The sequence below is a fragment of the Ostrea edulis genome, chromosome 5, assembly GCF_947568905.1.
Source record: "Ostrea edulis chromosome 5, xbOstEdul1.1, whole genome shotgun sequence".
In the NCBI taxonomy this organism is placed as follows: Eukaryota; Metazoa; Mollusca; class Bivalvia; order Ostreida; family Ostreidae; genus Ostrea; species Ostrea edulis.
In genome coordinates, this window is record NC_079168.1 from 86,199,471 (window position 1) to 86,223,966 (window position 24,496).

The 24,496-nt window shown below is 35.7% G+C and overlaps 1 protein-coding gene across 1 annotated transcript; it reads right to left on the reverse strand.

Annotated features, from left to right (window-relative positions):
• Window positions 1-346: 346 nt before the first annotated feature.
• Window positions 347-21,816, reverse strand: LOC125651857 (C-type lectin domain family 17, member A-like). The gene is made up of 6 exons (XM_048880667.2): window positions 21,712-21,816; window positions 10,615-10,656; window positions 7,406-7,485; window positions 4,788-4,875; window positions 3,165-3,375; window positions 347-431 (listed from the first exon to the last, which is right to left on the reverse strand). The coding sequence occupies exons 1-6, from the start codon at window positions 21,761-21,763 to the stop codon at window positions 407-409; spliced, it is 498 nt and encodes a 165-aa protein (XP_048736624.1). The 5' UTR covers window positions 21,764-21,816; the 3' UTR covers window positions 347-406.
• Between the last annotated feature and the right edge of the window lie 2,680 nt (window positions 21,817-24,496).

Below are 24,496 nucleotides of genomic sequence, written 5' to 3' on the forward strand. Positions count from 1 at the left end.
TATAGAGAGTATGCTGTGATCAATATTGTCCCAGTAAGTTTTTATGTAACATAATAGTTGTTCAGGTCAGAGTTATTTAGTATAGAGAGTATGCTGTGATCAATATTGTCCCAGTAAGTTTTTATGAACTATTTGTCCAGGTCATGGTTTCGTTACAGCAACACTAAAAGAATCAAATGTTAATCTAGATTTAAACACCTGGCATCTAGTCGTCAGAATTTGATAAAGAGATGCATTCATGCAACCCTTCAGATTGAAAATTCTGTTCACGTGAGATTCCCATGGTCATTGGTGCCACTGAAGTCTCTTCAAAGGACCACCAGAATTCCATGACGTTTGTAGCGACTTCTATTTTTAATTTTATTTTTTAGTCTTGATATGTTATGAATTCAACATGGAACATAATTTATCCAATTAGCGTCCCCTGCAATCTGTAAACAAACAAAAAAAATTAGAAATCAATAATTGTAGGAAATTTTAATGTGAAAAAACAACAACAACAACAAAACCAAAAAAAAAAAAAAAAAAAACAACAAAAACCCCCCAACAAACACACGTATATTGCTGTCAAGAAAAATAACAAAAGCAATGCACATATTGCAAAACACGCTCATCCTATATATTCAGAATAATCGTGGTAATCACAGAAAATGACAACATCCAAATAAACCATTTGTTGATCAAAAATGGCTATAACAGTGTTCTTTCAACACTTTCTGTAATATTGAGGAGTTTTGATAAAGCGTTAAATGATCTAATTTACCAGTACATACCAGTAGGTTGGATGCTGTCTGACGTGTTTCTTACAAACTGTTGGATCGTTCTTTACACACTAATTTTGACTACAGATTACTTCGTTTATGTTATCAAGATATATAGGGTTCACGGTGGGTGTGACCGGTCGACAGGGGATACTTACTCCTCCTAGACACCTGATCCCACCTCTGGTATGTCCAGGCGTTCGTGATAAACCCTACTCGTAATTTTGTATTAGTTAATAGAGTTATGAGATTGATCACCGTTTGTTATCTTCACCATTTCTTTTTGCTGTTAGACATTAAACTGAAGAAAGATAAAATAATCTAATAAAATATAAATATAACCTATGAAGCAATACTATTAATTTTAGAAATACACTTCGTATCAACACCATTGAGTAGCATGTACATAAAGTTTGATGATTCTATACTTATTTTTTTTTATCATGATTACCCATTAAAATATTACTTTCACCTTAAGAATTAAGGCATTCTCCCGTCAAAGGGAACATGTGTATCTGTTTTATTATCTTAGCCTTGATAGTGCTTACTGTTTTAATGTTTTGATGGCTAAATAGACATACACAGAAACACTGCATCATATAATAAGTCTATGATGGCTGTGTGTCATTGCTATGACCTTGAAAAACAACACACTTCTTCCTCACATCACTAGAAACACATGAACCGAGTTTGAATACTAGTAGTCTGGCCTAACAAGTACTACTATAATCTGACCATGAGGTTATAACAGACGGAGAGACAGACGCACATCTCTGATGTTTGAACATGTGTCAGGTATTATTATCATTACAAAGCTTTTCAAAATATTGTATATATCTTGTTTAGTGCCTATAAGATTACCATTGTAAGTATGACCATTAACTTTAAAGAAGATCCCTATGGGCCATATCGCTCACCTGAGTGACTTTGGCCTTGCTGTTGAGTTTTCAAGTTTTTTTTATTAACAGGTTCGGAACATTTGCTATAACGAGATCTCGCTATAGCGCGATTATCCTTCTTAAACAAGAGTAAACATATCTCGTGCAACCGAGAAAAACATCTATTTGTGTTTCATATGAAAAAGAAAAAGTGCGAAGATGTCCGATACTACTGCAAATATATAAACCAAAATAAAAGTACTCACGATTTGCATTCGATTACAGCCTCCTCTCTTACGCAGCAGCGTTGAAATAACCTTTCTGGACTATTATAAATTCGATTATTCTATAGAGGCAATGTTTGTGCCATTTTGAGTGTGTGTCGCACTAATTCAGCATTGTTCAGGATTCGTCTTTATTTTCAATCAAACATATATGAAATACCTGTATATGGTAATGTTTATTTTCTCGCTAAAGAGGGATAATCGCGTTTTATCGAGATCTGGCCATAGAGGAAGCATTCCCAACCCGTTCAATCTTCATTCCTATGACATTTTTAAAACCATATTGTGGTAAAAAATGGTCAAGACATGACCGAATTGGAAATTAATAACATGGGGATGCCTCAACACCAATATAACCGTACTACTCTTAAGAAGGTCAAAAGGTCATAATATGTTGGTTTAACGTCTCTCTCTCGAGAATTATTCAGTGATACAGAGACGTCACCATTGCCGGTGAAGGACTGCAAAATTTAGGCCTGTGATAGGCGCTTATGGCCTTTGAGCAGGGAGGGATCTTTATCGTGTCACACCTGCTGTGACACGGGACCTCAGTTTTTGCGGTCTCATCCGAAGGACCGCTCCATTTAGTCGCCTCTTACGACAAACAAGGGGTACTGAGGACCTATTCTAACCCGGACAAACAAGGGGTACTGAGGACCTATTCTAACCCGGACAAACAAGGGGTACTGAGGACCTATTCTAACCCGGATCTGTCCCAGTGGTACTTGGAAAGATTTTTCTATAAATTCACATTTAAAACTTTGATCCCCAGTTGTTGCACTTACCCCCGAGGGCAATTTTTTAAAACAAACTGTTACTACTTTATATCAGGAATTTAGCTTCCATGTAAATTTTAATTTTTCTGTCCCAAAGGTTCTCGTGAAGATAAATGACCCATTTTGCCTTTTCTACCCCCCCCCCCCCTCCTAACAAGGAAGCACATACCTTCATCTGAAAAAAAAAACTTGGATTCCTTTCACCCAAGTCTGATTTGCACCAAGTCTGATTGAAGTTTGTTATGAAGATGAAAAATTTACGGAGAGACAGAACGATGGCAGTCAAAAGGTGATAGGGAAAGCTCAGTTGAGCTAAAACCTAGTATAAGCTTCTTTTTCTAATGTACACGATCCTAGGCCTATAAGCATTGTTTTCATGGTGCTGACAGATGCACTGCGCCATAACATAACATTCGTCTATAGCGCATGTATAAAAATACACTGTTTGCAATCCACGTGACTTACGTCGCGTATCTTTCACAAATGAACCTGCGCTGTGTCTTGCAATCGACGTCTGCATACTTTCCGTGGAAATATCCTGACATCACCAAACAGTGCCCTCCACTGGGTTCATGTGGACCCCAGTTATGCAATTGTACAGGCGTTAAGGATGAATGATATATCCAATGGTTGTCCTGGATTACGTCTGAAATCCCGACCCAGTAGTCAGTTACACCTAATTGAAAATATCGACTGATTAGTAATGTATATTCATGGGTTTAAGACGTTTGAGGGTATTGTTAAACTGTAAAACAAATGGTTTTCTCTTAATGTTGTATTCTTTAAATAGGATTTATGAGATTGATCACTGTTCGTTATCTGCAGTTTTTCATTCTATGAAGTATGAAGATTTCTTTTATTGTGAAAGAAGGTTTAATATTTTGGTATTGTTTTGGGCAACTTGATACGCACATGTCTTTGGTCCTTGTCATGTATCATACATAATGTTTTTAGTAATTTGAGGAATTTCAAGACAGATCAATAATGGAAACCTTGGATTTTTTGTCTGTAATCAATTATTGATTTTGTTCAAAGATTTGATAAAGCAATTTTTCCTGAAGATTAAAATATTTTCTAATCCTTGTTCTCTTATTATACTTTTCCAAATCATTGAATATTTAACAAGTTTTTCAATTATATTCTTTTCACCGCCGTAGTTGTAGAAACAAACACGTAATATAATTATGAATATAGGTAATGTGTTATGTATATCCCTGTCATTAGGAAATGCGCATTTTTCTATGAATCTAGAGGATGAAAGCAAGAACTTTACACCAATTCTGATTTGAAATTCGTCATATTTGTGGGCCTTCATAAAGTTGTCCCTTAAATTTCATCCCACTTTTCCATGGGATTTTGGTCGGGGTTCAGGACATGACAGACATGTTTTAATTCTGTTCTTGCAGAAGGAGCATCTGCGTTGTCTTGCTGAAAGATTTGTGAAATGATTTCAGAACTTGCTACTCTACTTTCAAAGTCACGCAGATGTAACAATACTGCCTCTAGAAGATGGATCTTTTAAAAGACGCCTGACGGTTTTATTGTTAAAATCTATTTTACTTGCGCTATTTATAAGCTTTTGGAGATGAACTTAGATGTAAAGGTTCGCAACAGGTTAAGGCAAACAAACTGGGGCTACTCGCTTCTAGACTGGACTCAGAGTTATAAACAACTTCAATAAAGGATCTCGTCACGCAATGTAGTTGTGTCTTTGGTAGTTCAGTGGTAGAGCGTTCATTTCATAACCAGGACGTCGCATGTTCTTTTCCCTAAAGAACACCATGAATAATATTTTCAGTCGCTTTGCAGATTCGCGAAAGTAGCGTAAAAGACATGTACGCTTCGCAGTTTGGGAGGATTCGCGAAAGGAGCTAAAATTATTTTGATTCTGAAGATGCCCTTGGTTGATCTGGAGGGACGATGATATCTGGTTCTTAATTCCTAAGTGAATTTTTATGAAATCTTGCATTGTAAATCTCCAAAATAAGTCTGATTTTTTTTTTAAATTTTTTTTTTTAATACAGAATACGGTCACCTTTCGGTGTCTTGGCCCGCTGAAACATGCTATTCTGATCTGCAGTTGCTTACCGATAAGTATAATCTCTCCAGATAAGTATCCTATTTCTGTGTTTGTTTTGGGTTCAGCAAGTATCGAGTTGAAAGATTGACAAAATGCCTGCAAAAAATAAGGGAATATATCCAATACGTCGGCCATAGCACCACCCGTGGGGATCCAGGTTAGAATAGATATACAGGAGACACTAAGATCACAAAATTAATATTCTTCGGATATTTTAACCGCCGCGATGGCCTAGAGGTTAGAGCGTTCACCCCGCATGCGGAAGGCCGGGGTTTGAATCCCGACCGCGACAGACCTAAGTCGAAAAAAAGGTAGTGACAGTCAAACGCTCGGCATAAGGTGTGAACATAGTGAATGTCACGGGTCCTCGGAGATGACCTTAAAAATGGATGTCCCGTGTCACAGCCAGCTAAAGAACCCTCACTGCTCAATGGCCGTAAGCGCCGAGTATAGGCCTAAATTTGAAGCCCTTCACCGGTCTTGGTGACGTCTTCATATGAGTGAAAAATTCTCGAGCTAGACGTTAAGCAAGATACAATCAATCAATCAATCAAACTTTGAATATACTGCACAAAAAGCTCGTGGGTGACATTGGAGTCGCCGAATCAGGTTGTTAATTATACATTTACCACCGTTAGTTTCTTAGAATATAACAAAGTACAGTACCCGCAACGTTATTCTTGACATGATAAACGATAGAACACGATACACGCACGATAGGATAGGATACACGCACGATACGATAGGATACACGCACGATACGATAGGATACACGATATACCTGATAAATGCAAAACCTGATAAACGATCTTCACGATAGACCTGATAAATGCAAAACAGGATAGAAAACGGAAAACCTGATACACGCAAAACACGATACGATAGGATACACGCACGATAGAACACGATAGGAATGTCAAGAATAACGTTGCGGAGCACACCATGCTACATGACCTCAAATGAGAATAAATCTAATTTAAATTTTGAAATAAAATCATCCACAATGTTTTGTAAGTCAATGAAATTCATTACTGTTTGGGGACTACAGATGTTACCGTTATGAAGAAGCCAATAAAAAACCCTACTAGCGACATTTTAATTCGGATTACCCCAGAAAGTGGTGGAACAGGATAACTTTAACCCTACTAGCGACATTTTAATTCGGATTACCCCAGAAATTTTTAAACAGGTACTGATAGACGGACGCCAACTGATGGTAATTGCTTACCTGGCCAAATCTCGTGTAAGAAAGATTTATTAAGACAATAGAAATGAAAATTGATTGATTGCATATTGTTTAATGTTTCTCTCGAGAATTTTTCACTCATATAGAAACGTCACCAGTGCTGGTGAAGGGCTGCAAAATTTAGGTCTATGCTCGGCGTTTATGGCCTTTAAGCAGGGGGGTCTTTATCGTGTCACACCTGGCTGCGACACAGGACCTTGGTTTTTGCGGTCTCATTCGAAATACCCCCCCCCCCCCCCCCCTCATTTAGTCGCCTCTTACGACAAGCAAGGAGTACTGAGGACCTATTCTAACCCGGATCCCCACGGGACTAGAAATTAAAAAAATTCCTATTATAAGAAATGAATCTAAGGACCCATACAGTTTTGATAACTCAAATTCACAAAATATTTGCTCAAATAATATATGACTTTGTACTTTGGAGTTTCTTTAATGTTTTAAAAATAATTGTGGATGTTATTGTTAACAGAATACCGTAAGTCTACTTAGTGTTAACCGATGGTGTAGTGATAAAGAATATAACCATTTGGGATGAACAGCATATGAATATACAACATTTTAGGTCTTCCAAATAATTTTTATCCGGGACAAACAGAGGAGCCAAAAATATAATCATTTAGAAGTTAAAAACATTATATTTTCAACTGTGATTCCAATTCATGGCAGAATGACATACTTTCTATTATGTGTATAGTAGGAGCTAGATAGAGAACACTTGGCTATGGAATGCATTATACTAAACAGATACAATAACCTAAAATTAAAGAGAAGTAAAATTTCGCTATCATTTGAAACTACAAAGGAACGATACAATGTAGAGCAAGCATGGAAATAAGATACATAGGAAATCCATTTCATTTTTTAAAATACATGAGGGTATGAACTGCGACGCTAACGCACTACACGAGGAATGTGCCGTCGTGAAGCGTTGCACTTCGTGCCCTCATATATTTTTAAAAGTATCTATTTCTGATCATTACAATCTAATTTCATTTCTGTCGGAATTCACAGTCATTAAAATATATCCATGCACGCAATGTTTCATCTCTACCGGAATTCCCAGCCATTGAAATAGATTTATACACGCATTGTTTACAAGTTCAGCGTGTTCATGAGGAAATGGTTATCACTACAATCTGTAGTTTTTTAAAGGTTCAGAAGCGAATGTAATCCAAGCTCATGAGACCGAAATGAGCTCAATACACCGAGTTAAACGTATATGGTTCACATCCAATAACAAAAATGTATAGTGAAAATTGCATTTAAGACCGCGGAGTTGAACGAAGCTGGGATGAATTTTTAATCGCGAGTAGGTTTATCTCACATATCGCTTTTACACCTATGTCATGAAGAACACTTAATCAACATCATTTCGAGTACCGAGGCTCCGGAGAATGTTTCAGTCATATGCGAGAAGAAATAGCATTTCCCATAAAATGCCATCCACCCTGTCGGACAACCTGCAAAGTAAACAATATTAGGTATTCATTCCTTTTACTTCATTGTCACCCATCGACAGAGCGTGAAAAGAAATATTTCCAACAATCGTATTCCTCATAGAGATAAAATAATATCACTCTTTTAAAACCATGCTTCAGGAAATACGAACTACATTGTATAATAAAATGTAATATGAAACAGTCAATATGAATCAGTGTGGACCGACCGATCTAGCATAGGACTTATTTGCGCTGATCAATATCTCGAAGAAAGAGCCACCTGAATTCGGTGTCTAATAAGTTTATTGTGACAGTCCATAAGTTTGGAACGTCTCAATATGAGTGAAATATTCTGGAGAGGGACGTTAAACAATATTTAATCAATCAATCAATCATAAGTTTTGACCAGTTGGGCGATCACAGGTAATATATCGGACCACTAGTATTCAGTAAAAGGATGGATATAAGACAAAACTCAAGAGCACATGTTTGATAAAACAAAAAAAATGTTTTATCACTTAATCAATTTAAAGCAATACAAGCTGTAACTGACGCCAAATGAATTGAAAAAATAAAAGAACAAATATCTAACAACTATATATAACTTCATAGAATCAGAGTGAATATGAAGCAATAAACCCGTCAAATCAACAGAAAATGTAGATTCATGAATTATTGTCATCCTGTCAGTACATGTAATTCCTACTACATTGCCAGTTAGGAAAAAAAGCGAAAGAGAGGCAATGAGCACGTGTCAGATTTGTAAACAATTTAACATGCCAATTATATAGAAAATTCACTACCAAAATTTCATTTGAGTGGCACATTTGCGTAATCATCACTTTCTTACACTTAGAGTACTTCTTTGCATTCATGAAACGATGTACTATTTTAAAACAAACGACACATGTAGTTACTCACGTCAGTTTACGTCTCTGTATATGACCTTGGCCTCAGCAACTCGATTTTGTTCGGCAATCATCGTTCCCATGACCATGTATACGACGCAATGGCGGTAAATATAAAACGTTCATTGTAGGTATGCTCTCAAACAACATTCCCTGGTTTATTTTGCTTTTTTTCCTTCAGATCTTGGAGATTATATATTAGTTATACCGATGAGTGTTATTCAGTGCATAACATGGATAGTTAAAAAAAATACCGTCAGTTACACAGAGGCTCGGTTGTCAGATATTGAAGTTTTGTATTATTTGTTCCGGAATAATAAATTGAAGTTTTGCATGATTTGTGTCCGAATAATAGATTACATAAATACAATCCACCACCAAAATCCGCTTTTTTCGAGGTTTTAAAAAAGGTGTATCATGTGTACATTAAAAAAGTAAAGGGACGACACTCGCCATCTTGGATTTCGGGGGGGGGGGGGGGGGGGCTCGATTAACGGCTTACCTTTAATAATTTCTACTCTTTGCCTACCGGTTTCTGGCAATATCTATGTTGCAAAAAAGATCCAACGACTTCTCCCTATCGTCTGCTTATGTCTACATGCCGTATTAAAGATCCAGTGACCCGAAACGTCCTCGATACCTGCCCCTACTTATCGAAAGCAACGGAAGTTTGCATAGAGTGATTTTGGTGGTGGATTTCATTTCTATAATCTATTATTCGGACACAAATCATGCAAAACTTCAATTTATTATTCGGGAACAAATAATGCAAAACTTCAATATCTGACAACCGAGCCCCTGTGGTCAGTTACAGCTTGTATTGCTTTAATTCTTTTTTTTTTTTTTTTTTTTTTTATCATATCCGAGATTCCACAAAACAATACCTCAAATATCCAGTGTAGGAAGACTTCATTTAGATCTAATATACTTATTCTGCGGTGTAGGAACACATAATTTAGATCTAATATACTTATTCTGCATTGTAGGAACACATAATTTAGATCTAATATACTTATTCTGCATTGTAGGAGCACATAATTTAGATCTAATATACTTATTCTGCAGTGCATTTCGCATGAACTGTGACACATAAATGATTCTGAACTTTTGTTACAGCTTTAAGTGGTAGCAGTATAGGAAAAAATCGCAATAATTTTGTAAGTTTTCACATGATGGATTGGTTGGAGATTTATACACGGGAGTAAGAAAGAACATTAGAATATTTACTTTATTAACTCGGGTACAAATCAAAGTCTCCTTCTTGATTTTGAAAAAAAGTAGGCTTACTGGCAGCCACCAGGGAAATTCAAAACCCCTTCTAACCGATCATATTTCATTAAGTTAACCGCAGTAAAATGGATGAAGTATAGCCAAAACGGATCAATCCTAAAACAATCAATTTTCTGCCTCCTTATCAAAACGTTTAGGTAGCTCCATTCTCATGTGACTTATTGATTTTATTGGTTAAAAGTGGGAAAAAAAACAACTATTAATCAATTTCTACTTAATATAGATTAATTTACATGTAATTAATAACCATAGTAAATGTGTAGAGTAAAAATACGTCAGACATAGAAATACAGAATTTTATATCAACCTCAGAAAATCACATACATGAACTTTCATTAAACAGAATGATAAAGATAGATAAAAAGAATTCTTAAAATGACAAATTGTAAATGTCAAAAGTTTGAAAAAATTCCCAGATAATTCTTAAATATGTTTAAATTAATGGTGGATATTAGGGAAAGCATTGTATTATAGACATGCAATAGAGGAAATTCCAGCATAACGGTTATTGCCCTTGACAACATTTTTAATATAAAAAATAATTTATTATTAATGGAAAATATAAACTTTTTCAGTATTAAAAATTTACCAGATTTTTTATTTTATTCTGTAAATGAAATTCTTTCATAAGATATATTTCTATCGTATGCAATATTTAATCAAATAAAGATTTTACAAAAAACCTCTGACATCAACCGAGGATTAACAAACCACAACCTATTTAAATGGATTATTCGAGGTTAGGAAATTGAAGGCGATTGTTTATAGTTAAATAAACAAGTGAGAATTTAATTAAGTTATAAGACTTAGGCTTTTAATTGTGTCAGATATTTTACGACCCTTGACACTAACTCACCTTAGCCCATTCAGTATCTGAATGAAAAGGTTTTAATCTTATAGCTATTATATAATATGTTATTTCAGTTATTAACTTCCATTTATCTCTCATTACCTGGCGTGGTCACAGTACGTTTGAAAATCTTCATGTCCGAATCTGAAATTTTGCAAGTAAGAGATCGTTCATTACTAAAATAGGATCTGAGATATCCTTGATGAAGACATTAAAAGTTTTACTAATATTTTTCGTGTACATTTTATGTAAATAACATGTAGTAAAGACTAGCTGTTAACACAATCTTGGTAGACTAATAAATTACATTGTTTTCTTTAAATGTATATATGATAAAAGTAATTATTATCCTAGTGAACATAGATCGTGTGATTCAAGAAAGATAATCATGCTCTATCTGTTTAATGTTCAAGAAAAACACTTCACAATTATGAGAAAAAGCTAAATGATAGTAATCAAAAACGTCAAATATGGAAGAAAATCAATCTTGGTACAGCGATTTTTCTGCTTCCTCCTCAACGATAATATAAAAAATAAATGATCACAACAATTTCAACGCCGAGTACTTTCCCTTGTACCATAGTTTGGCGTGCTTTCTTTTGTTAAAAGTGTGGGTTATCTGTACATAACCCACACTTTTCTTCAAACCCCGCCCACATTCTCGAAGAAGAAAAAACAACATCACTGTCCACTGTATGAAGTTCCTCCAGATCAAAATTGCACATAACTGACTCAGACTAAGTTCTCCAAATACATTATAGATATTCGCACTGAATCTCACTTAAACCTTGATACAAGATAATATCGTCAATGGTTTTGTCCCAAAGACTTTCTATTTCCATATTCTCCTCAAGTCGAGAAACACGTGTATGTAGAAATACCGGTATCATTTATAAAGAGTTTTATAAAAGACCCAGTCACGTGGTAAGAACGCGTTTGAGAGATAAACTTGTTTAGCGGACAGAGTGAATCAGACTTGTGTTTCTTTTATGGTTTCGCATCTTACAATTCTTAATTTTTTTCTCTCTCTTATGTTTTTAAAGCCAATTTAGTCAAAATATGTATTAGAATGAAGGATATCAAATAGGATTTTCAAAAGAGTAACCACTATCATGAGTTGAATAGATTGCTAAATTTTAAAAACAGAAAAATGCTCGAATATGGGTTCTTAGAATTTTATTTGAGTTTTTAATTTTCAATTCTTTAAAGCCAATGCCGGTACTAAAAGTCGAAGAATGCCTAAATGTTAAATAAAAATATCAAAACCAACAGTCCAAAAATTGATATGCACTTTAAAACGGTCTTTTAAAAACAATTAATGAACATACATTTTTCGGTGATAGAAAGTCATTATGATAGAAATATATGGTGTACAAAGTGTAATTTAAATACATAACAATTGGCATCATATTGTAAACAGGCAACCGCGCTTCCGAAAGCTATAATAAAATATAATGAATAATAGTAAACTATGGTACAAGTCACTTACCCCATATAATATGGTTGATTATGTCATTATGACCACACCCATCGGGTATCAATATCATATGGGGTAACTACTACTAAATACATATTTATGTTACACAAGAATGTCCACACTTGTACAGGGAGAAGAATGAACATACACATGTCCGGCTATATACTTTTCATGTGTAAATAACTCATTCTTGACACAGCCACTGGAAGCCTGAAGCACAGGAAAGAGTTCAGTTTACATCTTTTGGAGAGTAAGTCTTCTGGTTGACACATAAATGCAGAACTGTAGCTCTCTGAAAAAATATTATGTTCCATCACAATATTTTTTCAGAGAGTTTCAGTTCTGCAGCTAGTTGACACAAGGATGGTAAATCCAGATTAAGTATTCAGTTTTAGTGGGCAAGCACTTCTATTGGCCTCTTTCCCAACAGGAATAGTGTATGTTTTCCACAAGAAAAGGTTTTACACACACAATAAATCTTATCAAAATTGAAAGCATATTTTCAAGAAATATTCGGCTTTCTACCGAGACTTCTGATTTTTTTTAATAATTAGAAATCGTATTTTCAATCGGGATTTGTGTTTGAACTGTTTAAAAATTTTGCTAAAATGTTTACTATATGTAAATAAAAAGTTTGGCGATAGGAATTAAACAACGTAGATTGTTATACCCCTATAAAACAGTTCCTATATAACTCCATGCAAAAAAAGTCCAACATTTCGACTGTTCTGGCGGCTATTGGACCGGGAATAGTTAAAATCGATTGTTAAAAAAGACTGTTGACCGATGACGTCACATGGCACTAACTCGAGTTATCTTTTCGTGCCGTTTGGATAAAGAGAAATGGCGGACGCACATTTTGCAACAGCAACGGAAGATGAAATTCAATTAATTCTTCAAAGTAGGGACAGCAAGAACATAAAAAAATCTTTGTTCATCATTTTCTAGAATCAATTGTATAAGATGAAGTTTACTTATTTTTATTTTATTCGTGTTAAAGCTGTTATACGCAAGTCACATGATTCTTGGTCTGCTGAATTGTTTACGTAATGGTGAGGTTCACTGATTTGAATGGAGATGAAATACGTAATTTATTAGATGAAAAGCAGAGCAGATACACGAAAAATATAATTATCAAGTAGAATATTGGGTATGTTTTCTTTTAAACTAGTGGAATCAGTGATAAATGTACGCAATCACACTGTCCCGTTTAAAGTCAACAAACCATGTGCACCTAGTAAAAACAGCCTAAAAATGAAGGTGTATAACAAAACTGTTATTAACTGGGTCCTCGGACAACAGCTGTTTTGTTTGACCCTCGAACGGATCGGTTGCCCTCAGCCTACAGCTTCGGGCAACAGACCCGTTCTCGGGTCATCAAAACAGCTGTTGTCCTCGAACCCAGTCAATAACTGTATACCAATGCACCCATACTTTAATAAACAAATTAAGGGAGATAGTTAACTTGATGTTGCTGGAAGAAATACTACTGTACATTATAGCCATGAAGAAGTCGACACACCACGTGCTGGGTTTTCTAAAATTGAGTTGTTTTTCGAAGGAAGAAGGCACTTTTGATAAAAGATGTCTTTGGGCCGTAGTGGTCATTGCTAGGATGACATTTCCTCAAAATTGTGTGGCACTTAGCCAAGTTGGTGGCGACCTTACATGAGTGAAATATTTACGTATGTAATTTAAGACAACAATGAACTATCAGGAACTAATTCCTATTCAATCTAATTAACAAAAGCAGCCACAATGCAATACAAATTGTTTAGAGGTGATAGGTGATGCTGGATATAACGATAGGTGATGCTGGCAATAGATGATTCTGGAGATAGTGATAGGTGATGCTGGGTATAGTGATAGGTGATGCTGGGTATAGTGATAGGTGATGCTGGATATATTGATAGGTGATACTGGATATAACGATAGGTGATGCTGGCAATAGATGATTCTGGATATAGTGATAGGTGATGCTGGAGATAGTGATAGGTGATGCTGGGTATAGTGATAGGTGATGCTGGATATATTGATAGGTGATACTGGATATAACGATAGGTGATGCTGGCAATAGATGATTCTGGATATAGTGATAGGTGATGCTGGATATAGTGATAGGTGATGCTGGATATATTGATAGGTGATACTGGATATAACGATAAGTGATGCTGGATATATTGATAGGTGATATAGTGATATATGGTACTGGATATAGCGATATGTGATACTGGATATAGCGATAGGTAATGCTGGATATAGCGATAGGTGATACTGGATATAGCGATAGGTGATGCTGGATATAGTGATAGGTGATGCTGGATATATTGATAGGTGATACTGGATATAACGATAAGTGATGCTGGATATATTGATAGGTGATATAGTGATATATGGTACTGGATGTAGCGATAGGTGATACTGGATATAGCGATAGGTGATGCTGGATATAGTGATAGGTGATGCTGGATATAGTGATAGATGATGCTGGATATAGAGATATGTGATACTGGATATAGTGGTAGGTGATACTGGATATAGTGATAGATGATGCTGGATATAGTGATAGATGATACTGGATATAGTGATAGATGATGCTGGATATAGTGATAGATGATGCTGGATATAGTGATAGATGATACTGGATATAGTGATAGGTGATGCTGGATATAGTGATAGGTGATGCTGGATATAGTGATAGATGATGCTGGATATAGTGATAGGTGATACTGGATATAGTGATAGATGATGCTGGATATAGTGATAGATGATACTGGATATAGTGATAGATGATACTGGATATAGTGATAGATGATGCTGGATATAGTGATAGGTGATGCTGGATATAGTGATAGATGATACTGGATATAGTGATAGATGATGCTGGATATAGTGATAGATGATACTGGATATAGTGATAGATGATGCAGGATATAGTGATAGGTGATACTGGATATAGTGATAGGTGATGCTGGATATAGCGATATGTGATACTGGATATAGCGATATGTGATACTGGATATAGTGATAGATGATGCTGGATATAGTGATAGGTGATGCTGGATATAGTGATAGATGATACTGGATATAGTGATAGGTGAAACTGGATATAGTGATAGGTGATACTGGATATATTGATAGGTGATACTGGATATAGTGATAGGTGATACTGGATATAGTGATAGGTGATGCTGGATATAGTGATAGGTGATGCTGGATATAAAGATAGGTGATACTGGTGAGGTTTATATGTTTACAACTGATGATGGTTCAAAGAAAATATTTTAATGGTCTAAACTATTTACTAAAGAGGACCCAGTTAATAGCTGTTTTGTTCTACACCTTCATTTTTAGGTTGGTTTTACTAGGTGCACATGGTTTGTTGACTTTAAACGGGACAGTGTGATTGCGTACAATTATCACGGATTGCACTGGTTTAATAGAAAACATACCCAGTATCGTAATTGATAATTATATTTTTCGTGTATCTGCATTGCTTTTCATCTAATAAATTACGTATTTCATCATCAGTGAACTTAGTGAATCTGGCCGTTACGTAAACAAATCAGCAGACCAAGAATCATGTGACTTGCATATATAACAGCTTTAACACGAATAAATTAAAAGAAGTAAACTTCATCTTATACAATTGATTCTAGAAAATGATGAAGAAATAATTTTTTATGTTCTTGCTGTTCCTACTTTGAAGAATTAATTGAATTTCATCTTCCGTTGCTGTCGCAAAATGTGCATCCGCCATTTCTCTTTATCCAAACGGCACGAAAAGATAACTTGAGTTAGCGTCATATGACGTCATCGGTCAACAGTCTTTTTTAACAGTCGATTTTAACAGTTCCCGGTCCAACAGTTGCCAGAACAGTCGAAATGTTTGACTTTTTTTGCATGGAGTTATATAGGAACTGTTTTATAGGGGTATAACAATATTCTCTCACACATTGTTGGTGCCGTGACCATGGAGAAACTAAAGGCAATCCGAGCTGGAAATAAAGCAGCTATTACGCGTTCTATAAATGTATTGTTAAAAGAAGACGACATGGACCCCGTCAATATACAGAAAATGTATGAAGGAATACTCAAGAAGAGGAAAGTTTTGGAGAAGCTTGATGAGGAAATTCTCGAGGCTATATCTGCAGAGGACGCGGAATCAGAGATTGTAAATTAAAATGAGTATTACTCTTTCTTAGACAAAGAACTTACACAAGTAGAGACCCGCTTCAAGTTGAGTTTAAGAATATCTCAGTCAATTTCCTCTGAATTAAACCCCAGTGCCATGGAATTTCATATGCACTTACCGGCCCCGTTACAAAGTAACTCCTCATGTGGATCACAAAACCACAAACTTCCAAATCTATCACTCCCAAAATTTCAACGAAACATTCTAGATTGGCAAACTTTTGGGATTCTTTTGATACGACTGTTCATTTGAACCATACACTTACAGAAATTTTCCTTTATCAAATTCTCAAATGCACCATCAAATATTATTGCTGGTCTCGCTATCACTAACAGTAAGTATGAAAAGGCTATCGCATTGTTGAAAGAATGGTATGGTCAGAAACACAAGATTATTAATGCATACATGAAATCTTTGATGAATTTATCACCCCCGAAATCAAACTTGTTTAGTCTGAGGAAATTTTATGACACTGCTGAGTCGCACATTCGTGGTCTTGAATCACTCGGACAACAAGAAGGAACATTTGGTATAATGTTAACTCCCATTCTAATGGACAAGTTGCCGTAAAATGTGAAAATTGATATTACCCGTCATAACAGAAGTGACGATTGGACACTAGAATCCTTACGCCATTGTATATTGCATGAGATCACAATTCTAGAGGCAGGAAGATCCAATTATCATTAAATAATGTTTTGCCAACTGCAAATTTTTATACCAGTACACGATCGTCAAAACAGAAATCCAATGGCAATATTACGCCATTCCAGCGCAACCCCAAGAAATGTGTATTACAAAGAAAATCAAAACAGAAATCCAATGGCAATATTACGCCATTCCAGCGCAACCCCAAGAAATGTGTATTACAAAGAAAATCATTTCCCAGGAGATTGTCCACTAACCTGTCGAAATTGTCACAAAAAATATCATGCTTCGTGCTGTAGAAACACCCCCCCCCCCCAGCAATTCAGACAATGTAACAAGTACAGAACATCAGTCTCAGCTCAGAAATCCACCGACATTTCTGTTGATAGTAGTATTATACAGGAAATCGCCCAGCCCAGAATGTTGATGACGAGTCAGTACTTCAAAGTACTTCTACATCCCTTACTTTATTAAAGACCGCCGTCGCCACAGTTTCATCTTCACCAAGCGCGAATTCGTTTACATGTACAAATATTTTGTTTGATGAGGGAACCCAGAGGTCTTTCATAACGGAAGAATTAGCGAACAATCTTAGGGTCAAAGGATCAGGAACTGAAAGTTTTTTTTTTTGTTTTTTTTTTTAATAATTTTATCATTTATTAAAAAGTATACATACTATAAGTATACATACTATTTGGGATAAAATATCCTCAGATACTCCCTCTTAATTCTCACCAATGGTGCCAGGGGCCCATTGGATTGAATGTATTTTATTATAATTTTATTTTATATAAGGCATATATTTGATTTATATGAAAATACATAATATCAAATATTTTTCGAAGTCATAAAAATATCATATACAACGTTGATGTAGATATATCAACAGAAGAATAACCTAGAAATTACTCAAGGAATAATATATAAACAATGTAGTCCTAAGTTGACCGTATAGTTATAATGATAAATATTTAAGGATAGTATATACTGGTCTCTTCACAGCAGTCAAGTTACATTAATTTAAGGAACTGAAAGTTTGAATATCGCAGCTTTCGGAGATAAAACCGCAAAGTCAGTCAGACATTTAAATAAAACTACAGTGTACGTTGAAACAGAATCCGGTGAAAAAGTTCCCGTAGAAGTTTTAATTGTGCCCAATATCGCGCCCCAATTCATACAAATCGTGTGTCAGTGAATTTATTCTCATATTCGAAAAAAAAAAAATGAAATTAGCATACCCCAAAAACAGTTACATGTCATTCAGTGTTTCATTACTTATGTGGGGCAGATTTCTATTGGAGTTTCGTTGGAAATGAAATTACTCGCGGAAATGGTCCTGCTGCTGTGAGCTCAAAACTAGGATATTTGATTTCAGGACCTACACGTATTTCTAATTCAACATCGAAAATCCAGACGTCAATGCACAATGTACTTACATTTCACGAAAACGAGGACGTTGATATCGCAAGAGTTTGGGAAATCGAGGATATTGGAGAGAAAGATGGTCTTTTACGCGAAAAGGCGGAAACATACGGACCACATTCCATTTCATTTGAAAACGGACGTTACTCAACCAAACTTCCCTGGAAAGACAAATGCGCAGAACTCCCGACAAACGAAGAAATCGTTAGACGACGGACCAAAAACGTCATCAAAAGATTAGCCCGTGATGGTGATATGTTGGACATTTATAGCAAACTAATAAAGGACCAAGATGCCCACGGTTTCATCGAGAAAGTCGACATTAGCGAAGATGCCAATTCAACCAGGAAACACTATTTTCCGCATCATCCTAAATACGCATCGTATATGATTGTAGCTGTCGCATGATCGGGAAAAGCCCCAGTTTAAACGATTGTCTCGACAACACTGCATCGGATATAAACAACTTGACAGGAATTCTATTGCGCTTTAGAGCAAAACAGTACGCCGTTACGATCGACATAGAAACAGCTTTCTGTCGATAATGTACTTACAAACTTCGCAGACCAATTTACTTTGTTAAAGTTTTACAAAGATTTTAGAGTTTTGTTGCAAAATGGTAGATTTAATCTAAGATCTTGGAACTCCAACAACCATATTCTACGTGAGTCAGCAAAAGAAGAAAATGTCTTTGGTATTGATAAACACATTAAAATTCTTGGAATGCGATGGGATTGCGAGACAGATCACCTGAAGTATCCACAACTTAAACTTATAACGTATCCAGAAGGAAGAAATGGAGAAATTACAAGGAGCAAAGTTCTACGGAAGTCGTCCAAGATATTTGACCCACTTGGACTGCTCAGTCCGGTTACAGTAAGAGCGAAGATATTAATGCAGGATATTTGGAAACTGGAAAGTAGTTAGGATCAATGTTTACCACAAGAATTCCAGGAAAATTGGAAATAACTTGCACTCAGCCTACAAGAATGTACAAATATTAAAATTCAGCGATACCTTCACACTGACTCAAAGGAAACTTCGTCACTCAACGTATTTACTGATGCAAGTCAGCGCGCTTATCGATCTTGTGCTTATCTCGTCACCAAGGACACGTCTTGTTATAACTAGGAACAGGGTAGCACCTATAAAATCTCAAACATTGTCACGTCTTGAATTAATGGGTGCAGTAATTGATGCAAAGATAGCTAACCATCTGAAAACAGTTTTAAATGTGCAAACTGTAACATTTTGGTGTGACAGTCAGATCGTTGTCTTGGTTAACATCATTTAAAGAATGGAAACCATTTATCAGAAAGTGTGTAAAGGAAATCACGGATTTAACAGAAGGTATTGTTTGGAAATACTGTCCTACGAAGTCAAACCCCGCAGAATGTCTCACACACGGAGATACAGCGGAAAAATTCTTGAGTAACAAATTATGGATGAAAGGCCCCGAGTGGATACACGATGAAAGTGCTAGGCCAATTTGGAACCGATCTACAGATGCAAGTTCATCGGCTATACTGAAGGTGGATTGTGAATTGGGTACCGCAGACACCTGCACAGAATCAGCAAAAACAACGGGAAACACTACAGTTGACGTATCAAGATTTTCTTCATATAGCAGATTACTCCGTGCAACGGCCTACGTACTTAGATTTATTGAAAATTGTAAAATGTTAGACACAGATGAATACAAGCTTACTTACAGCAAAAGAGCTTTATAACGCTAATGTGATAACACTGAAATAAAAACAACGCGATGTATTCAAGGAGGAAATCAACAAACTGTCAAACCAAAATTCAAACAGAACTGCTATCACAAAGCAATTAGGACTGTATCTGGACAACGAAGGGCTTCTCCGATGTAAAGGACGTATCCATAATTCATCGCTTGACATTGAAACGAAATTTTCCGTCCTTCTACCAAAGAAACACTTAGTGACGAGGTTGATCGCCTTAAATTCCCATGAAAGTGTCCTACACGCAGGAGTGAATTCCACAATTGTCAAAATACATCAGAAATACTGGATTCCACATATTCGCCAATGTGTAAAAGGAATTTTGAAGAAATGCGTGAAATGCAAAAAGATCATTGGAAAACCTTTTCCCGCGCCGGATCATCAGCTGTTACCTGAAGACAGACTTGGAGAAGAACCCCCATTTACTGTGACAGGTATTGATTTCGCTAGACCTCTCTTCGTAAAGGAAGTTAACAAATCTCCAGTAAAGGTATACATTTGCCTATTTACGTGTGCCGTAACGGCAGTTAGTAGAGAATATGTCAGAGGTAACATTCATCATAGCATTTCGTAGATTTGTTAATCGCAAATCATTGACAAAAATCGTTATTTCCGATAATGCATCTACGTTCAAGGCAGTATCATCAGGTATAGACAATATTCTTCGCTCCACTAGAGTTAAGAATAAGTTTTTATTTTTAGGTTCAGTTTGGAAATTCATTCCATCTAGAGCTCCCTGGTATGATGGATGGTGGGAACGCATCATTGGCATGATAAAATCTACAATCAAAAAGGTATTAAGGAAAAGCTCAAGTCACATCATCGGAACTCAATACTGCATTAACAGAAGTGGAATGAATGTTGAAAAACAGATCCATTATGTATACGTTCACAGATCTTGAGGACCCACAGCCACTTACACCCTCCTATCCTCTATACAGACGGAATCTGGATGTATTGTCTTACTTCAAACCACCGCAAGAATCTCTACAACCAATCAACATGAAACGTATTGACGTGTGCAAAAGAGTAATTCGACAAAGAGATATTCTTAATCACTTCTGGAACAAATGGAGAAATGAGTATCTGACATCACTTCGTGAGTTTCATCGTGCGCCTGGAAGAACTGTACAGGATATTAAAGTCGGGGATGTTGTTCTCGTCCACAATGAAGGAAACAGACTATTATGGAAACTTGGCCTAATCAAAGAGTTGATATACGGAAAAGACAAATATACCAGAGCAGCAATTCTGAAGACTTATACCGGGCTAATAAATCGTCCTATAACACAGTTATTTCCGCTGGAGATGTCATTAGAAAATAAAACGGAATGAAGTGTTAAAATTACGAAGAAGCGATCGTCTGAGGAATTGTCTTTTCCGCGCTCCCAGGATGTTGTGAATTATTTTCGGCGCTCCCAGGAGGTTGTGAATTCAAGACTGTAATATTCATTATCTGTCTGAGGTGAAGATAACGAACAGTGATCAATCTCATAACTCCTGTGTATAATAACTATCTTAATTCCCGTAATATGACGTCATATTTACTGTATTGTGACGTCATCACAACAAGTTAACAGTTCAAATTAAATAGTCGAAGTGAACAGTCAAGTTGTGCATTCAACATTATTCTCTCACACAGCAATTACTACAAGACTTAAATTATGTTCAAGTTTTCAAAGTAGTCTAATACAAATGTTACGTGTATTTACCTGATGAAACGCCAATGACAGAAACCACCAGGAAGATCCATATTCGTGTCATTTCTCTTGTACAAAATCTGTATTAGCAAGATATATTCATGATAAAGAATGACCTCTTCTTCACCGTGAAGATAAGTTTTCTGTAAATGAATGTATTACAACTTTAGATCACCTGAGGTTTTGTTTGTTGTATAATTCATTCAGTTCTTAAATTTATTTGTCTATAATCTTATTTATTCTTTTATCTATTTTTTCATTTTATTGATATACAGTAACAGAATTCAGATTTTTTTCCTGGTGTGTTTACAATATTTCTGTTCACCTATATATATATATATATATAAAATGTATATTTATATAGTTACATGCATGTAAATTGCGTCTGTAGTTATGTATTTAGTATCATGTAGGCCTACAATGTACATATTTAATTTAAATATGTATCGATATATTATATTGCTGTCTTATTAATACAAGCAAACAATTTAATCAAAATTTAGTAAAATTTGTTATGGATATATATGTAACAGGTTTGTAGTTTCATAATAAGCAACTCCTGTATGGGTTCAGGGAATTTAATATCACAGTGAAGGATATCTCACATGCACATATTTTTTTCAGCCCTGCAATACAGATAAAATAACAATAATATGATATCACAGAGTGCATTAATTAATAATTGACAATATTACTTATATGATTAATGAATGTAATTTCCATCAAGATAAATGTATTACTTGTATCAAAATCACAATAAAGGAAGACAACTCTTAAAGTTACATATACTGGTATGAACAGATTTCTCCCATAGTCATAAGAATACATTATCATTAAAACTTAAATCATATATTTACCATTCTATGGGAAGAGGCTTCCACATACAAGTACAGGGTATATATATCTATGTGGATATGTACATGGACTCTGTAATTTACATACAATAGTCTAAAAATACTATTTATTAAAGTTAGACTCAATTGCTCACTCCGAACAAGTTAATCAAATATTCTGATTATAAAATAAAGTGTAACTTGATAGATTCACCAATTTACTCTAAATATAAGCAATTGATTCATGAAATCAAAGAGCTTTAAACAAAACTATCATTCTTTGTAGATCTAGCCTTTCTCTCAGTTAATATTTAGTGCAAAAGGAATCTCATTAAATCTGCAAAAATATATAGACTGGAAATATTAATTGACATTTACTGTACCAATAAGGATAATTAGTAATGAATTACTTACCAGAAAAGAAGGAAAAGTCTTTATAGAAGGTCTTAGTCAATGTTGTCGATATGAAGTCTGTCCTCTCTCAAAACTAGACAAAGAATGCTCAATTTTGGCGGTAAAACCCAATGACCAAAACAATAAAAACCAACCAAAAGCAACTTCACAAAACACAACCAATGAAGTTCAAGAACACTACAAGACCTTTGACATATGCCTTAAGGTAATGACTATTAAATGTGTTCACCTATATATGTACATGTAAGGGCTAGAGAAATAAAGGAGTGGATCTAGGGTTTTCTAAAGTAAAATACATTGAAGCATATATCTATAGCAAAATTTATTCATTAACCCAAAGATCACTCTATTACAATCTTCCCCCCCTTACGGAATGATGTCCGCATCATTCAAAGAACACGACATAAAACATCGATTATGTACAACGCGGCATATAACACTGATTATGTACAAAAAGCAATATTAAAACATATTAACGAGATGATGACACAATATTTAATAACATCATCTGGCACACGCTAGAGTCCACACTTTTCAAGTGTCCATTTTCCATCATCTCTTTCACAAAGGTGGCTCGCTGTAACCAGTCTGGTTGCGTCTGTGTCATCATCACATAATCATTTGTCCATTCTGGAGGTTTTCTTTGTCTCGATGACCTTCTAGGAGTCGGAACTGGTGTTTTATCTATGTCTGGTTCAGTATCAGTGGAAGGCTCTGTATCCTGATCATCCCTTAGGCTATCATCTCCATCACCTTCAGACTGGTTCTCAGATCTATCCTGATGAAGAGCGTCCTCTTCCAAGCCAGGTTCTGAAGCTTCTCTAGACAAGGAAAGGTCGTCACCCTCTTGACTAGAGGTCTCTTTCGATGAATTTCTAGCAATTATAGGGAAATCTATAAATGAAAATTCACTATCTGAATCTGAAACTGTAAGAGAAGCCTCGCCATTAGTACATTCGAGTACAGTAGAAGCTCTCTTTTCTGCCTTCTGTCTTGGTCTTGGTGTAGGTTGAAGAGGTTTGGTTGAAGTAAACTTGGAACCTATTGGTAACAGTAAGTTGCGATGTAATGTCCTACATCGTCCTTCACCATCCTCTCTTCTAACTTTAAAGACTGGGATGTTATTGTTAGGTTGCGAGATTACAAGGTATGGATGATCTTCCCACTTGTCGGCGATCTTATGTTTACCATCATAAGCTACGACTTTAACCAACACCCTGTCTCCAACACTCAAAGTAGCTGCTCTCGCTCTCAAGTCATAATTGGTTTTCTGTCGTTGTTGAGAGTGTTTCATTGCAGTCTGAGCCTGTTGGAATGCTTCTTGTAACCTCTGTCTCATCCGGGATATGTATTTCGTTGTACACCTGTCATCATCCTGTGGCTTGGACAATCCAAACACAACATCTACAGGTAATTTAGGCTCTCTTCCGAACATCAAGAAAAATGGTGAAAACCTGGTTGTGTCGTGTACTGTAGAGTTGTAGGCATGAACTAAGCTGTTAATATGACTCTTCCAATCTGCTTTCTGACAGTTTTCCAAAGTTTTTAGC

What these genes read in the sequence shown, in the direction of transcription:
- LOC125651857 (XM_048880667.2), bottom strand. Translation starts at nt 21,763, where the DNA reads ATGACACGAATATGGATCTTCCTGGTGGTTTCTGTCATTGGCGTTTCA. An exon ending in ACGTACTGTGACCACGCCAG is followed by an intron (nt 7,486 to 10,614) that starts GTAATGAGAGAT and finishes TTTACTTTGCAG; the next exon opens with GTTGTCCGACAGGGTGGATG. An exon ending in AAACATTCTCCGGAGCCTCG is followed by an intron (nt 4,876 to 7,405) that starts GTACTCGAAATG and finishes TATTTTTTGCAG; the next exon opens with GCATTTTGTCAATCTTTCAA.